General features: G+C 40.5%; 1 protein-coding gene across 2 annotated transcripts in view; it reads right to left on the reverse strand.

The window, feature by feature from the left end:
• Positions 1 to 19,351, reverse strand: part of NELL2 (neural EGFL like 2) — a 360,426-nt gene that overhangs the window by 176,900 nt on the left and 164,175 nt on the right. For both annotated transcript variants that reach the window (XM_056573979.1, XM_056573978.1), the window contains exons 6-9: positions 9,583 to 9,655; positions 9,412 to 9,494; positions 5,116 to 5,244; positions 1,133 to 1,235 (exon numbers count right to left, since the gene is read on the reverse strand). In XM_056573979.1, the coding sequence (XP_056429954.1) occupies positions 1,133 to 1,235; positions 5,116 to 5,244; positions 9,412 to 9,494; positions 9,583 to 9,655 (388 nt within the window). The remainder of the gene's footprint in view (positions 1 to 1,132; positions 1,236 to 5,115; positions 5,245 to 9,411; positions 9,495 to 9,582; positions 9,656 to 19,351) is intronic.

Consider the following 19,351-nt stretch of genomic DNA (forward strand, 5'->3'; position numbering starts at 1 on the left):
GGGGAGAAAGCCATAGGTTTTCCATTTCCTATCCTCCCTTACCAACTTTTCCACCAAACTAGAACTGAGCTTCATGGAATCCATGAATCAACCCACAATGTCATTGGCACTGCCCCATTTATATAGTAAAATTAATGACAGGATAAATAACAGCAAATATTTATTCATGATTCAATGGGCAGACAATTAGATTGTCACCTTTACACTAGAATGCTCACTGAGCAAAAATAGTTGACACATTTCATTACCTGAAACATCTGTAAAAGTGTTATATTATGCATACATGGTACCAGCTAGATTGCACAAAATACTTAAAGGGGTACCCCGCCCCTAGACATCTCATCCCCAATCCAAAGGATAGGAGATAAGATGTCTGATCGCGGGGGTTCCGCCACTGGGGACCCCCGCATTCTACCATGCGGCACCTACCTGTAACGGCTTCCGGAACTGCTGGAGGCCCTCAGGCTAATACCATCCCGACCACGGGGACTGAAGATCGTCACGTCACGACTCCGTCCCCGTGTGACGTCACAGCCCGCCCCCTCAATCCAAGTCTATGAGAGGGGGCGTCCCCATAGACTTGCATTGAGGGGACGGGGTGTGACATCACACGGGGGTGGAGTCGTGACGTCACGATCTTCAGTCCCCGGGGTCGGGATGGTATTAGCCTGAGGGCCTCCAGCAGTTCCGGAAGCCGTTACAGGTAGGTGCCGCATGGTAGAATGCGGGGGTCCCCAGTGGCGGACCCCCGCGATAGGGGATAAGATGTTTAGGGGCGGAGTACCCCTTTAAAATAGTTCAAAATAGGGACAAAATAATGCAATAAGTCTGCATGCTCTCTCAGGTTACAGAGTCTATAGCATCCAGGTATATTCTGATGTTTTGACACCATGTTTTGCTATTTTTTACCACCCCGTGCTATTTGAAGAAGCCTAACATACATATGTTTGACTGCAGGTGGTATATTATTCTTTCCAATTTTCAGTACTTTTATGTGATCCCATTTGCCACCCTCTGTTCCCTGGCTGTAAAAGATTTGCAAATTCTGGATTTTGGAAATATTAGTTTAGTCATTATTATAAGGATAATCACTGTAAAATATGCAAAGGAAAAAAGGTAGAATTGTACTTACCTTGGCATTCTTTACAACATTTGCCAATCGTGAATGCAGGTGCAGAATAAGCTGGACACGTTGGTTCGGTACAGACTAATGTTTCACACTGAACAGTCCCATTCTGTGAAGAACAAATAAGTAAATTACTACCATATTATTCTAAGTAGCTGTAGAAAATAATATTATTAACATTAAACCCCATGTCACATATTACATTGCCAGCCTCATGCTGCTAATAGAAGCCTCCTGCCGAATAACTTCAAAAAGCGGATACTTTACAAAATGTCAAATAATAACACAACGGGGAAGGCTTCATATCTTTTGCTGAAAACACAGAGGAGACATTTTCTCATCATTCAATATCTTCATTGATTCTGAATCCTGGCCTTTTGAGTTGATGCTTAGTTCACAGGATTTCCCACAAGCACACACAAACTCATGCTATATTGGATTAATATTAGATATTCTGTAGAAAACAAATATACTGGTCTACTCTATCTATAACAAAACTTTAAACAGCATTAGGTAAATACATAAATATCTGTATGTCAACACTTTCCCTACTAAAGGGATATTACAAAGTGCAATACTGAATCCCTATCCACAGGATTGGGAATAAGTGTCACGTGATCTTGAAAATGGGGACCTGAGTTTAGTCTCTGAATGATGCGACGAGTCACACATGCGCTTCAAGCGTGGTCCTCAAGTACCCCCAACAGGTCATTTTTTCAGGATTTTCTTAGTCTTTCACAAGTGATACAATTATGGTCAGTGCATTAGGCACCATCACAAGTGTTCTCTGTAAGGGGGATATCCTGAAATCATGACCTGTTGGAGGTACTTGGGAACTGTGCTTTGGAAACACTGTCTTAGACAATGAACGAAACAGCAGATGCATGCGTAACTAGCTGCACCTATTGGAGACATTGCTGTCTGGGCGCACTCAGAATCTTTGATTCTGTGTGAACCGAGCCTTAGTCCTACTTTCCTGTTGATGTAGCCTTGTACTTATTAATGCAATTCCACAATTTTTTAGGAGTTCATCATGTGTTCTATATGCCATCTTAACCCCTTAAGGACGCAGGACGTAAATGTACGTCCTGGTGAGGTGGTACTTAACGCACCAGGACGTACATTTACGTCCTAAGCATAACCGCGGGCATCGGAGCGATGCCCGTGTCATGCGCGGCTGATCCCGGCTGCTGATCGCAGCCAGGGACCCGCCGGCAATGGCCGACGCCCACGATCTCGCGGGCGTCCGCCATTAACCCCTCAGGTGCCGGGATCAATACAGATCCCGGCATCTGCGGGAGTTCGCGATTTAAATGAACGATCGGATCGCCCGCAGCGCTGCTGCGGGGATCCGATCATTCATAACGCCGCACGGAGGTCCCCTCTCCTTCCTCCGTGCGGCTCCCGGCGTCTCCTGCTCTGGTCTGTGATCGAGCAGACCAGAGCAGGAGATGACCGATAATACTGATCTGTTCTATGTCCTATACATAGAACAGATCAGTATTAGCAATCATGGTATTGCTATGAATAGTCCCCTATGGGGACTATTCAAGTGTAAAAAAAAATGTAAAAAAATGTAAAAGTAAAAGTAAAAAAAAAGTGAAAAATCCCCTCCCCCAATAAAAAAGTAAAACGTCCGTTTTTTCCTATTTTACCCCCAAAAAGCATAAAAAACATTTTTTATAGACATATTTGGTATCGCCGCGTGCGTAAATGTCCGAACTATTAAAATAAAATGTTAATGATCCCGTACGGTGAACGGCGTGAACGAAAAAAAATTAAAAAAGTCCAAAATTCCTACTTTTTTAATACATTTTATTTAAAAAAAATTATAAAAAGTGTATTAAAAGTTTTTTATATGCAAATGTGGTATCAAAAAAAAGTACAGATCATGGTGCAAAAAATGAGCCCCCATACCGCCACTTATACTGAAAAATAAAAAAGTTAGAGGTCATCAAAATAAAGGGATTATAAACGTACTAATTTGGTTAAAAAGTTTGTGATTTTTTTTAAGCGCAACAATAATATAAAAGTATATAATAATGGGTATCATTTTAATCGTATTGACCCTAAGAATAAAGAACACACGTCATTTTTACCATAAATTGTACGGCGTGAAAACAAAACCTTCCAAAATTAGCAAAATTGCGTTTTTCGTTTTAATTTCCCCACAAAAATAGTGTTTTTTTGGTTGCGCCATACATTTTATGATATAATGAATGATGTCATTACAAAGGACAACTGGTCACGCAAAAAATAAGCCCTCATACTAGTCTGTGGATGAAAATATAAAAGAGTTATGATTTTTAGAAGGCGAGGAGGAAAAAATGAAAACGTAAAAATTAAATTGTCTGAGTCCTTAAGGCCAAAATGGGCTGAGTCCTTAAGGGGTTAAAGGGGTACTCCGCCCCTAGACATCTTATCCCCTATCCAAAAGATAGGGGATAAGATGTCTGATCAGGGGGGTCCCACTGCTGGGGCCCCTGCGATCCCTGCTGCACCCGGCATTTGTTTAGGGCATCAGGTGCAGCGCCGGAGCCTTGTGACGTCATGGCCATGCCCTGCTCAGGATGTCACGGCCAGCAACAGGAACCCCATGATTGGACATCTTATCCCCTATCCTTTGGATAGGGGATAAGATGTCTAAGGGTGGAGTACCCCTTTAACGTTATTCTATAATAGTATAGTTTGTGTTCTGCATATGTGTGGCATATTTTCTTTAGCTTAAAAAAATGGCAGGAAATTTGCGTCCATTTTTGCAAAATTTATGTGCTCTATGTAAGTCTCTAGGGAAGTGGAATACTTTTTACATTTTTCAAAATGATAAAGCATTTTGATGGGGTACACCCAGAAAAGCGGTGCTTGCGCTCTGCAACAACAGCAGAGGGCTCATGTGGCCGCAGGCTCTCACATCACTAAGACGTGAGAGTCAGGAAAAATTCAATATGCATATCAATGACGGAGATTGACCAGCATAGAGAGGAGGCAGAGAAGCTCGACAAGCCTGCTCCATGCCTCCATTGAGCACAGAAGACGTTAACAATGCCGCTATCGGGAGCCATAACTTGTAAACAGCTGGACTGATTTCTGTAAGAACACCTCATTTTACTGCTGTTCACCCACAGTGGTGGACATCTCAACTACCCGCTTATTCTGATCAAGATCTACTGGCAGCCATGGTCAACCTAAAAACCTTGCTGCCTTATGGTAGCTTCCGTAGCTTCAAACTGATGGTTTTATGATTTTTTATAGAGCATATTTTTCTCCTAAATTGATGGCGAAAATGTCTTCTTCTGGTAACCCCTGTTGCCTTAAATGCTCCCTGCCTGAAGCAAATATTTTTCATTGTTTGTGGGACTGTCCCCGTATTCAAGGCATGTGCGCTCTGCTTGCAACACATTTACTGTCTACTTATGGAGTGCATTTACCCCTGACTTCAGAGTGGTCCTTATTTTGATATATTTAGGTTCTGACTGCTTGTCTCTTCTTGCTAAGCGACTTCATCATGTGTGGAAGCCGCGTGGAAGAGTATTTTACAATTATGGGTGCAATGGACTGAATTGAAATCCTTACATATAAAAAGACACTAACTAAAATACTTATCTTCTTCTGTTTACACGGTTGGCACTTTACATCTGCTTTCAATGCCCCGACTGGTACAGGGAGGAGTGACTCATGGGCAGTTCTTCTATTTTAATAGTTGCCAGGGGTAGGGAAGGGGGTTTTGTTGGATGTTGGGATCTACTCCCATTATTTATGTTTATTAAAAAAAGTGTCCCCTGTTTCTCATTTGCTTTGTCAGCTGTTTAAGGATTTTGTCTTTATCTTTGCCTATATTCTGTTACTGACTTATTGTCTATATTTAATTGGTGGTTGGTGGCTAATAATGTGGAGTTATTACCTATGGATGCCAACCAAATAACTCCTGTCATTTACCAAACGGCAAAATTTCAACCTTTTATAAGTACACGTTAAAGTGATCATCTTACCATGCATATACACTTCTTACAGCCATCTGTCCAGGACTCCAGCTCTCTGTAGACATTGCCCTTTACAGTGCAAGATCTTTCACAGTAGCATTGATCTAACCTATTCATCCTCTGCTCAGCTCTTGACAGCTGCAAAGAGATTTCAAGCAAGTAAAAAAAGATGTGTGGCACAAACAATATTTTCCATAATTCCATAATAATACACAGAAGGTAAAATCCAGCTGTGACATACAAAGCAAATGGCAGGTTCTGAGTAACAACAGTGATTAAATCGGCAATACATTCCTACCTGATGCAAGAACAAATAGACAAAAATACAGGGGTTATGGGAAAACTTCTTCAGTGCAAATGAGTATATTATTATTACGATTATTTGAGCTTACACAACTATAATGCTTTGTGAGAGGTCACAACTTTAAATAAATATTGAAACAAATATTTTTTAAGGGGTAGAGAAGTAACAATAATAACATACTTATGGCTCAGTCACAAATCTCAAAAAAATAAAAATAAACATAACAAGTGGTCAACAATATGCAACTGACCCATAAGGTAACTTATGCACATAATAACTTTTGCTCATTCTAGTAGTAGGGATTATTCTTACTAGCCATAGATATTAAATGGTGTGTATGTATAAGATATCAGACTTTTTCACACGTGGCGATACCATACATGGTTATTTTTATTTACACTGTGTTTTTTTTTTTTTTTTTATGGGAAAAGGGGGGTGATTCAAACTTTTAATAGGGGAGGGGTTAAATGATCTTTATTCACTTTTTTTTTGCAGTGTTATAGCTCCCATAGGGACCTATAACACTGCACACACTGATCTTTTACATTGATCACTGGTTTCTCATAGGAAACCAGTGATCGATGATTCTGCCGCTTGACTGCTCATGCCTGGATCTCAGGCACTGAGCAGTCATTCAGCGATCGGACAGCGAGGAGGCAGGTAGGGACCCTCCTGCTGTCCTGTAAGCTGTTCGGGATGCCGCGATTTCGCCGCAGCTATCCCGAACAGCCCATTGAGCTAACCGGCATGGTTTCACTTTCACTTTAGATGCGGCGTTCAACTTTGAACGCCGCATCTAAACGGTTAATTGCGCGCGGCACCGTGATCAATGCCACGCGCTATTAGCCACGGGTCCCGGCCCCGCGTTATAGATCGGGAGCGGGCACATGACGTTCCAGTACGTCATGTGTCCTTAAGGGGTTAAAATGGACAGAGATGTCAGCAGAGAGCACTGTGCTCGTGATGTCAGCAGACAGTTCTGTGTTCCAAAAAGAAGAGAATTTCCTCTGTAGTATTCAGCAGCTAATAAGTACTGGAGGGATTAAGACTTTTTAATAGAAGTAATTTACAAATCTGTTTAACTTTCTGGCACCAGTTGATAAAAAAATTTAAATAAAATTTTTTCCACCAGAGTATCCCTTTAACTCCTAACCTTATGATATTATGATAAGGGATAGGTTTATCCATCACAGGGGGGGGGGGTGACCGACCACTGGGACCCCCTTCCCCTAGCAATCTCCCACACGGCACAAGGCTATCCTTTTAAATGGAGCATATTGAACACAGCAGGAAGCAGTGGTTAACATGCCCTCTCCATCCACCTCTATGGAGATTCCATAGTGCGGTGCTCCAGCTCTCTCATAGAGATGCATTGAGGGGGCATGTTGGCCATGGCTTCGTGTGTTGGTCGACTTACTCCATTCAGGAGGAGAGCTGGGGCCCCGTACAGGAGACCAGGAGATCTCAGATGTTCTTAGGATATGGTATATACATTTTAATATCCCAGAAATCTCCTTTGAGTTACAATGGCCTCAGGTTACAATATTTTCAGCCTTCTATGGTCAACCCCTGTATTATTGAAGTAGATGCATTGATTTACTGTTTAGTAGCGCCTATAGTGCAGATACCCATGGCAGGCCTAGCTGCTCCTTTGGCCACCAATGCATAAAGTGATTTATAGACTTGCTTTATCTGTATGTTATCTTGTCATTTTAACTTTTTTTGGTTGACATTTTAAACACTATAGAACCAATTACTAGTTTTCTATAGAGTTATGGTCTGCAATTCCATCCTGGAAGCAATTAATATAGTAACTTAAAAGACTACTGTATAATAATATGTTTCATAACACTATATCATCTCTTTTTTGGACATTGCGAGCTATGATGCATGGAACTCTGATACTGACAGCTGTGTATTTGAAGTTATATATTTGAAGATATATCTGAAGTACTCAGTTCTATCATCTTGTGCTCTCAATACTCTTAATTCAATACTTTGTTAAGCTATTGTAACATACTACTGTGCATGGCAAAATATCAACTGGAGAAAATATTTTTTTATGAAATTAACATAGATGACACATGTCAAAACCCAACCATAACAACCGACAGCCAGGGATACTTTAAGTCGCTTTATTTTGGTTTGAATAAGCTTAAAAAAATGGTCGAGCTGTATTCATTACTATGAGTTACCGCACGTCGCCATAACTGAGCCTTAAAAACACTTTAAAACTACTTGAATACACTCCTAACATTGTTAGACAGGGGTTTAGAGCTGTTATGCAGTGTTATAAACATGTTTAGGGGCTTATTTAATTGCTGGTTCGAGTCTAACTGATCCAAACACAACTTGCAATTTCCGAAAAGTTCTGCGAGTCCGTTGAACCAAACTTTTCAAAAGTTCGCTCAACTTTAGTTACATGGAATCATGACAAGTCAGCTGGCTATATCTCAACTCAAGGGGAAAAAGTGGAATTGGAAATTGGGTAAAACAACCAAAAATTTACTTGAATCAGTTTATTTGCTTTCTTGCAGTTGTTCCATGAGGTGCATTGTTTATTTATATGGTTCTGACTCTCCGATGTGTACCATTAGTTATATTTTAAGTAAAACAATAGAATTATATTGAAGTCATATTGGTGAGCCTGCCATTGAAAAGAAAACTGCCATCACTTTCATGCTGCCTGAACTACAAGTTTTTGGTACAGTCCCTGGTGAATTCTGTCTGCCTTGCCCTTCTTGATTTATAGACATGTCCCCATACCCAAACTGAGAGAGATAGCAATCCAAGCTTGGGGCTTGGAAAAGTCCCTGGGGACTGGCCCGATGACTTGTGGGGTCCTAGTACATGGCTCAACAAATGCTGTAAAAGAGCTCTGATCTTGTAAATGGGTACTCATTTACTGCGCAAAGTACATGGCTCAACTATGATGCCGGGGGGGGGGGGGGGGGGGGGTCACACAAATGATCAGTGGATGGTTGAAGTGGCACTTTTTTGCCATATATTTTTTTGCTGCCCTTACCCTATTATTTTTTTAGTAAAATGAAATTACGTGATCAGCTGGCCCTATTACACAGGGTAGTGTTTCCTGACCAGAGTGCCTCCACCTGTTGCGAAACTACAACTTCCAGCAAGCCTGGACAGTCTTTGGCAACAGCCTTTGGCCTACTGGAGACACTCTGGTTGGGAAACACAGACATAGGATGATGTCAGCTAATAGACGCTTCTTTTAATAATAAAACTCCCACCCTGCAACATCCCCCTCCCCACCCCCTTAGCTATTCTAAGTATTAGACAGTGTAAAGTCTAAGTCATAGTGACCTCAACCCAGCAGTTGTGATTGGCTGCCATGGTCTCAAGATATTGCTCTTTTATACCTCCCTCAGTAAGTCTTGTCCCTCTTATCATTTATCACATTTTCTATTACCCTTCTTAATCCACTACCTTTCCTTTCTTCATTCACCTTGCCTCTCTTAGATACTTTGATTTTTTTTCTCAACAACATTTTTTATATCATTTATGCCTTTTGAAAGTGAACGTTTACATAATGTACAATGTTCACATGTAAAGCATGGCTGCATTCTAAAAAATAAAGGCAGACAGACAGAACTGTCTATTTACTGAAGGAGAATAATGAACAAACATAAGTAATGGAATGACATAGGCATCTTTGCATCTTGCTTGTCTTTGTGACTTTTTATGTTAACATGAATCATAATACTGAATATATAAACTTCCTTTCCTGTAAAATGTAATCATTTCAAGTACTTTGCTACAGTACAACATTCTTTTTTTCATATTTTATCTTCTAAGTCTGCTCTGAAACAGGGGACACAAGCATCTTTAATCCATGTTGTGCTTGCTTATTGCAAGGTAAATTCATTTCTCTGTTAATATTATAGGAAAATCAACCTTGAGTCTTCACAAATGAGTTTATTAATATAAATCTCTGTGTAAGAAAAAAAATAAACAAAAATAAATAAATTTTCAAAACATACCTTGGCTGATGTTTTTGCTAAAATGTCTTGTAGTTCCATAATTTTCTGCACAAGTCCATGGAAATCATTGCATGTTGGGCACGCTGAAATTAATAAACAAAAATTGGCCTGTTTGAGGATCTGAATTTATTTTATTAAAAAAACATGAGGGAGATATGTACATATACGTACTGCGGTTAAGATCGGGGCACTGGGAGATAAATCCTTGTGGCATGATAAGGATCTGAAGATCTTGCATGATCCCCTGTGGATAAGAACATAAGGAACATGAAGACACTTCTTTCACATAATAGACTACAAAGGAATTTGTCATATACCATTTTTTTTTTTTACATAAAATCTATTTTTTTACCATGTAACTGACTCTAATTTATATATCAGCAGAATGTAACAAAAAACTGTATGTAAGTTAAATAACATGGTTTATTTTCCCTGAAGGATATTACTATATTGATTTTTCCTTTCTAATGAATTCAGGCCAGAATTGAAGGAAAGTAAGTAGTACAGACATAACAAATGAACAGAACTGAAAGTAACAGCACATCTACTGTACAAATGACCAATAGGAGAAAAAAATAACATGATTTTTCAGCATATGACCATGAAGGATTTCACCCAGCAGCTGAATACTTTATTGTCTATAAATAGAACTAAAATATATCCTAAGGGCCCATGCACAATGAGCAAATTCAGCAAGCACATGCCCATTCTTGAAGCAGAAAGTGAGCTTCTTCAGGACCTCCCATTTCCAAATTGAAATTCTGTTAGAATCTAACTTAAATTAGATTACAATGGGCTTCTGCTACCGTGCACACTGCTGAATTTCCAATTCTGGACAATGCAATGAGAATGAACAGGTTCAATCTTTCAGTTGAATCTGCTCGGATATACATTGCCATCAATAGTGACAGCGCATTTTCAAGTGATCCTAGCTCAGACTGAATAATCTGGCGCCTGCTGTGTACAGAATGTCCGCTTGGAGTTTATATATTTCATAGTGTGGAAGAACCCTAAGGGCCCATTCACATAACAGAGAGTCCATCCCACAAAGATTTCTGGGAGACTTTCCGTGCACGGCAGGTGTTGATGCCAAATCAGTGGGCACTAGGACCACTCGGCCAGGCGTGGTCTCCATGAAAACAATGAGAGACTGTTGCTACGGAATATCCGAGCAGAATTTTTTAACTGAATTCTGCTTGGAAATTTACGCTGTATGTATGATTGGGCCCTTAGTAGGCACTTCAGCTTTTCCTCATCATTATCATCATCAATTCCTGTGAACAGATTGCAGATCACAGTGGAAATTCCTTTTGGCCAAGGTGAATTTTATTTTTTAAATCCCTATTAATATGAAGTAAAATAATGTACACCGTAAATAATGTTCACTGTAGTATCCATATAAAAACAATGGGACATTGATGTAGAGAATAATTAGTTTCATAAAAAAATATGCCTCAATTGACAGAAATGAAACTGGCTGATCACCTCAACACAGCAATATCAAGCTTAAAAACACCATTCTTTTACATGGTCAAAAATGGAAAGAGCAAGTTTACCTAATCTTATGTCTTGTTCCCTTAATCACAAAGGGGGAATTTATCAGCAGCTGTCTTTTTGCTCAAAATATGTTTTTTTCTCAAATAACAGGAATTAAAAGCTCTGTTTTCATTGAACGGAATAACTGTAAAAAGGTTGAATTTTTTTGTGCAAAAGTCAGAAAAAAAAGATGAACATAGACGGAAAACAGAGCTGCATACAGGGAATAACTAGTCATTTGGATACAGGACACAACCTGAACTTTGGATTGGAAGTAAATGACTATGATTTGTAGATAAAAGCTTTGGAGGTTGCTGGACTACTTTCTTAATTGCTTTAGTAGCTGTATATGTTTGCTGTGTTGAAACAGAGTAAGGCTCTGTTCACATCATGTTTTTGCATACTGTTGAAAGGCCTCACATGGCCTTAGTCACACTGCATTTCAGCCTCACGTGGCCTTAGTCACAATGCATTTCAACCTCACGTGGCCTTAGTCACAATGAATTTCAGACTCACGTGGCCTTAGTCACAATGCATTTCAGCCTCACGTGGCCTTAGTCACACTGCATTTCAGCCTCACGTGGCCTTAGTCACAATGCATTTCAGCCTCACGTGGCCTTGGTCACAATGTGTTTCAGCCTTACATGGACTTAGTCACAACATCTTAACTTTAACTTTTTTATTTTTTAGTACATTTGTACCAAGTCCTTCTCTCTTTTTCTAATACATTAATATTATTTACCATACTTGAAGTGACTTGGTTTGATATCTCAAAAATGATGATGGTATTGGTTCTATACTGTGTCTAACACTAACAAACCTGAGCACACCTAGGATGTGACTGACAGTTTATATTACTATGTGTTTTTAAACTATCGATTTATTACCATGTCTTTTATATATGTTGGTTAGTCCCTATCCCTGGAAATTTTGATTATGTATATTATTATTTTCCGTGTATGATATTTCACAGCTGATTTCATATGTGAGCTATGTATATTCTGTTTAGTGTTCTTTTCCCCTTTTTTGTTTAGTGTGAACGCAGACGTCAGTCTGGCCTTTGTGTGTGGGTGTGCACCGCCCCGTCCCACTCAGGTGTTTTCACCTGGTGAGGGGGGCGGTGCCGCCTACTATAAGAGCCGAACTGATCTGAGTATACCATTGTATGACTAAGGCGACCAAGGTTGCTGAAACGCGTCACTTTACTCTATGATCCGTGTTGCTGTTTGCTGTGTGTATCTACAATAAATTTCCATCTTGCATCGTGCTTTGTGCTGGACATTGTTCTACTTAACTTTAACTCATAGGTACAAAACTTTTCCAACTCTGCTACTAGTCAGCTGATTTTTGATGTGTAGCATGCTATTACAAAGCATACATAACACATGAAGAGCTACAGTCATGGCTATAAATGTTGGCACCCCTGAAATTTTTCTAGAAAATGAAGTATTTCTCACAGAAAAGGATTGCAGTAACACATGTTTTGTTATACACATGTTTATTCCCTTTGTGTGTATGGAACTAAACCAAAAAAGGGTGGAAAAAAAGCAAATTGGACATAATGTCACACCAAACTCCAAAAATGGGCTGGACAAAATTATTGGCACCCTTTCAAAATTGTGGGAAAAAAAGATTGTTTCAAGCATGTGATGCTCCTTTAAACTCACCTGGGGCAAGTAACATATGTGGACAATATAAAAATCACACCTGAAAGCAGATAAAAAAGACAGAATTCACTTAGTCTTTGCATTGTGTGTCTGTGTGTGCCAGACTAAGCATGGACAACAGAAAGAGGATAAGAGAACTGTCTGAGGACTTGAAAACCAAAATTGTGGAAAAATATCAACAGTCTCAAGGTTATATTGTTACGCCGAGCGCTCCGGGTCCCTGCTCCTCCCCGGAGCGTTCACGGCGCCTCTCTCCCTGCAGCGCCCCGGTCAGTCCCGCTGACCGGGAGCGCTGCACTGACATGGCCGTCGGGGATGCGATTCGCACAGCGGGACGCGCCCGCTCGCGAATCGCATCCCAAGTCCCTTACCCGTCCCGGTCCCCTGCTGTCATGTGCTGGCGCGCGCGGCTCCGCTTTCTAGGGCGCACGCGCGCTGGCTCTCTGAGACTTAAAGGGCCAGTGCACCAATGATTGGTGCCTGGCCCAATTAGCTTAATTGGCTTCCACCTGCTCCCTGGCTATATCTGCTCACTGCCCCTGCACTCCCTTGCCGGATCTTGTTGCCTTGTGCCAGTGAAAGCGTTTAGTGTTGTCCAAAGCCTGTGTTACCTGAACTCCTGCTATCCATCTTGACTACGAACCTTGCCGCCTGCCCCGACCTTCTGCTACGTCTGACCTTGCCTCTGCCTAGTCCTTCTGTCCCACGCCTTCTCAGCAGTCAGCGAGGTTGAGCCGTTGCTAGTGGATACGACCTGGTTGCTACTGCCGCAGCAAGACCATCCCGCTTCGCGGCGGGCTCTGGTGAACACCAGTAGCCTCTTAGAACCGGTCCACCAGCACGGTCCACGCCAATCCCTCGCTGACACAGAGGATCCACTACCTGTAAGCCGAATCGTGACATATATGTCCCTCTCCAGGGATGTAGATTTGCCTTTGTCCACAGTGTGCAACATTATCAAGAAGTTTGCAACCCATGGCACTGTAGCTAATCTCCCTGGGCGTGGACGGAAGAGAAAAATTTATGAAAGGTGTCAACACAGGATAGTTCGGATGGTGGATAAGCAGCCCCAAACAAGTTCCAAAGATAATAAAAATTTGTTATGGTCAGCCCAGTGGGACTTATTTGAATATGTGACATACCTGATCGTGATGGTGGTAATTATGATGATAATATATGCTGTAGGCAGTATTCTGACATATACTGTTTTTTGCGCTCTTGTTTTGAATGCATCAATATCTATAAGCAGAAGGTGTGGTTAAATAGTTACTATGTATTGCATGAACATTCGATGTGGATTATACTATTGTTATGTATTAAGTTGTACTTGCATTTTTTTTTTTTTTTTTGCGGTTCAGTACTTCGGTTGCGGATCCTGAGTCCGATAGCTTGCTTCTTCGGTAAAAAAAAGACTCGGAAGGAGCTGGGTGTGAGAAAGATCCGTGAGTTATAGCGGGAGAATGCACCGGCCAGTGGCATCTCAACCGTTCCGTTAACTCTCACTTTGCGGTTAATCCGGTGGTATAGGATGTGAGTGGTGACGTCACTACTACTGCGGTGGAGGTACACACTTCTCTCCAATGCGTTTTGGAAACTATTACTCTGTTTCCTTCATCGGGGATGGTAAGTGTTGGATCCTCGTTCATTAAATAACCTGCGAGTGATTTGGCCATTCCTAGTATATTAATGGTTCCTTCATAATTGTTATATATAACTGCCTTAAAGGGTTATTATTGATTATAAAAATCCAAAAAATTTTAGTTCAGAATTTAAACCATGAGGAATTATGGTATTCATATTAAAAATCCATTTGGACTCGGCCCTAGATAGTTGGGCTATATAGTTTCCTTCCCGCTTGTAGGTGTTATGTTTTCTATACCAAAAAATTGTGAATTTTTCAGTTGTTGGTCATGCTTTTCTTTATAGTGAAGTTCCAAAGATATTCAAGCTGTCCTGCAGGCTCAGGGAGAATCAGTGTCAGTGCAAACTATCTGTCAACATTTAAATGAAATGAAACGCTATGGCAGGAGACCCAGGAGGACCCCACTGCTGACACAAAGACATAAAAAAGCAAGACTACATTTTGCCAAAATGAACTTGAATAAGCCAAAATCCTTCTCGGAAAATGTCTTGTGGACAGATGAGACCATGATAGAGCTTTTTGATAAAGCACATCATTCTACTGTTTACTGAAAATGGAATGAGGCCTACAAAGAAAAGAACACAGTACCTACAGTGAAATATGGTGGAGGTTCAATGATGTTTTGGGGTTGTTTTGCTGCCTCTGGCACTGGATGCCTTGAATGTGTGCAAGGCATCATGAAATCTGAGGATTACCAATGGATTTTGGGTCACACTGTACAGCCCAGTGTCAGAAAGCCGGGTTTGCATCCAAGATCTTGGATCTTCCAGCAGGACAATGACCCCAAACATACGTCAAAAAACACCCAGAAATGGATGGTAACAAAGCGCCATCCATTTCTGTGAGTTCTGAAGTGGCCAGCAATGAGTCCAGTTCTAAATCCAATAGAACATCTGTGGAGAGATGTTAAAATTGCTGTTGGGAAAAGGCACCCTTGCAATAAGAAAGACCTGGAGCAGTTTGCAAAGGAAGAGTGATCCAACATTCCGGCTGAGAGGTGTAAGAAGCTTATTGATGGTTATAGGAAGTGACTAATTTCAGTTATTTTCTCCAAAGGGTGGGCAACCAAATATTAAGTTAAGGGTGCCAATAATTTTGTCCAGACCATTTTTGGAGTTTGGTGTGACATTATGTCCAATTAGCTTTTTTCCCTCCCTTTTTTGGTTTAGTTCCAATACACACAAAGGAAATAAACTTGTGTATAGCAAAATGTGTGTTACTGTAATCCTTTTCTATGAGAAATACTTCATTTTCTAGAAAATTTCAGGGGTGCCAACATTTACGGCCATGACTGTAAATATTTTCTCTTTATACAAACATGTATCATAGCTATATGAATCTATATGCACACCAGTATTTTACAGCAGTACCGACTGCACCTGCCGTACCGCTATGAAAAAAACATATAGTTGGCACCTTCAGACAATAAAAAATGTATTCACGTAGCCAGACAAGAAAACACCATATGCAAATTAGCTGTGCTAAGTCTGATAAGTAAAAAAAAAATCAAACACTCATCTACATACATAATGTCATTATTATATCTCTTACTAAAATAAATCATCATATATTTCTATCAATAATGATCTGCATTGCAGCTCCAACGTAACACTAAAATGTACCATATTTTTCGCCCTATAGGACGCACCGGCGTATAAGACGCACCCAATTTATAGGTGCAAAATTTTAAAAAATTTAGATTTTGAACCCAATAGTGGTCTTCAACCTGCGGACCTCCAGATGTTGCAAAACTACAACTCCCCGCCGCTCCGGACCCGTCACCGCTGCCCTGGATGTCGCTCCATCGCTGTCGCCGTGTCCCCGTCGCTCCGGAACGTGATGTGATGACGAGGAAGGAGAGCGCCGGCGATACAGAGGATCCCTGAAAAGAGTAGACACCGAGGAGGCAGGTAAGGTCCCTCCCGGTGTCCTGTAAGCACTAACCCGGCTATTCAGACGGGCTGTTCGGGACCGCCGCGGCGGTCCCGAACAGCCCGACTGAACAGCCGGGTTAGTGTCACTTTCCCTTCAGACGCGGCGGTCAGCTTTGATCGCCGCGTCTGAAGGGTTAATACAGGGCATCACCGCGATCGGTGATGTCCTGTATTAGCCGCGGGTCCCGGCCATTGATGGCCGCAGGGACCGCCACAATAGGGGTGTATTCGCCGTATAAGACGCACCAACTTTTTCACCCCAGTTTTGGGGAAGAAAAAGTGCGTCTTAAACGGCGAAAAATATGGTAATTGCTTTTATCCACATCATAAAGCATCCACGTATTTACAGCTTACCTCATTGGTACGTGCGGAATGGGTCTTGTTTAAGATTGAGGCCTGTAGGAGTCTTCCTATTCAGATTTTCAGATGACTACTTGTGCATCGAATATTTTGTTTGCATATATTGTACAAGGGGCTAAATAGAGAATCTTGTTTGTCATTTATATTTTTTCCATGTAGTACAGGATACAAATTCTAATAAACCGGCTTTTTTTAGTGGTAGTGGGCCAGTGCGGCTTTTTGCGGTACCACTATGAAGTAGGATTCCATTTAGCACAGATGGGCTAGCTGTGAAATACTTTGTGTTGTGTAATATTTTCTAAAGATATGTTTTGTTGCCATTGGATTCAGATTCCAGATACATCCTGTTTTTTGTTGCAGATCAGTCAATGGTAACAAGACAGATATCTTTAGAAAATATTCCACAACAGAAAGTATTTCACAGCCAGACCACCTGTGCTAAATGTGCTAATTTGGGACGTAATTCCGCAAGCGGAAATTCCGCCGTGTGAATAAACCCTTCCTGTGTTCTGATTTAACAGTAAATTTGCCCAGTTAAAAACAATATTTATTTATTTTTTATTTAACAGGAAGTAATAGGTTTTTCAAAAATCAACTGTCAGGTTTGTTTAAAATGGATGGTTTTCTTTTTTCCGTCTATTGCTAGAGGTGACCATTGCAAATTTAATTTAAAAAAAATGTTGATCTGGATAATGAACCCAGATGTCTTTCGGCAGCATCCTGTTGCCATAGACTTGAATAATAAAATGGATCCTGTTTTTAACAAGATGAAAAATGGAATAGTGTCTGTTAGTCTATCCTGCTTAAAAAAGAAAATAATCCTGAAAAAAACTTGTCAAATGGACACAGACTATTTTGAACATGACAGAAGCCCTAATAAAATAAAACAGGTCCATTATGGGATCCATTTTGGGGGAAAAAATTCAAATGGCTTTTTTTACTGGCTAACCAAATAGACAGGCCCTTAGAACTGCATATTGTTTTTTGGTCTTTATTTTTGATAGCTGTCGGACAAGCACATATTGTTCCTGATTTCCCCATTCACATGGAAGCACAGCTTGGCGAAGCCTGTACTTTTTTTCATTGGAGAGAAGAAACACAGTTACTTCCAGCCTCCTTTGGCAAAGGCTTATCTCTCTTTAGAACTAAAGTTTTGGCATAGCAAAATCCAACGTACCTAAAATTTCTTCCCCACCCCCCACCATCTGCCATCTGGGTAGAGTTGGGAGACCCTCCATACAGGTTAGTTGGCCAGGTTGAGATAACTTTTTCTAGGTTGAGATGACTTTAATATAAGTGGTTAGGACACCTTAACCCCTTAAGGACGCAGCTCATTTTCACCTTAAGGACGGAGCCATTTTTTGCAATTCTGACCACTGTCACTTTAAGCATTAATAACTCTAAGATGCTTTTACCGATTATTCCTATTCTGAGATTGTTTTTTCGTGAAATATTCTACTTTATGAAAGTGGTAAATTTTCGTCATTACTTGCATCCTTTCTTGGTGAAAAATCCCCAAATTTCATGAAAATTTTTAAAATTTAGCATTTTTCTAACTTGAAACTCTCTGCTTGTAAGGAAAATTGATATTCCAAATACATCTTGCATTGATTCACAAATACAATATGTCTACTTTATGTTGACATCATAAAGTTGACATGTTTTTACTTTTGGAAGACATCAGAGGGCTTCAAAGTATAGCAGCGATTTTCAAAATTTTCATGAAGATTTCAAAATCTGCATTTTTCAGGGACCAGTTAAGTTTGAAGTGAATTTAAGGGGCCTTTCTGTGAGAAATACCCCCTAAATGACCTCATTATAGAAACTACACCCCTCAAAATATTCAAAATGACATTCAGAAAGTTTGTTAACCCTTTAGGAGTTTCACAAGAATAGCAGCAAAAAGTGGTGGAGAAAAATCAAAATCTGCATTTTTTACATTCACATGTTCTTGTAGCCCCATTTTTTTCATTTTTAAAAGTGGTATTACGGGAGTACGGAAATACCTCATATGTTGGCATAAAGAGCTCTGTGGGCTCACAACATGACTCAAGAGGGAAAGAGCAACTGTGAGATTTTTGAAAACGAATTTTGCTGTCATGGTTTTTAGGGGCCATGTTGCATTTAGAAAGTCCCCAGGGTGCCAGAACAGCAAAAAAAAAACATGGCATGCTATTTTGGAAACTGCACCCCTCAAGGAACGTAACAAGGGGTATAGTGAGCCTTAACACCTCACAGGTGTTTGACGACTTTGCGTTGAAGTTGGACTTTAAAATGGAAAACTAGATTTTTTACACTAAATTGATGGTGTTATCCCAAATTTTTCATTTTCAAAAGGGGTAATAGGAGAAAATGGAACCCAAATTTTGAAGCCCAATTTCTCCCATTTAAGAAAATACCCCATATGAGGACGTTAAGTGCTCTGCTGGCACACTACAGGTCTCAGAAGAGAAGAAGCAAACTTTGGCTTTTGGAAAGAGAATTTTGCTGAAATGGTTTCTGGGGGGTATGTTGCATTTAGAAAGTCCCCAGGGTGCCAGAACAGCCAAAAAAAACACACATGGCATACTATTTTGGTAACTACACCCCTCAAGGAACGTAACAAGGGGTATAGTGAGCCTTAACACCTCACAGGTGTTTGACGACTTTGCATTGAAGTTGGATGTGAAAATGGAAAATTGGATTTTTAACACTAAATTGATGGTGTTACCCCAAATTTTTCTTTTTCACAAGGGATAACTGGAGAAAATGGACCACAAAATTTGAAGCCCAATTTCTCCCGATTAAGAAAATGCCCCATA

The sequence above is a fragment of the Hyla sarda genome, chromosome 4 (assembly GCF_029499605.1).
Source record: "Hyla sarda isolate aHylSar1 chromosome 4, aHylSar1.hap1, whole genome shotgun sequence".
NCBI classification, from domain to species: domain Eukaryota; kingdom Metazoa; phylum Chordata; class Amphibia; order Anura; family Hylidae; genus Hyla; species Hyla sarda.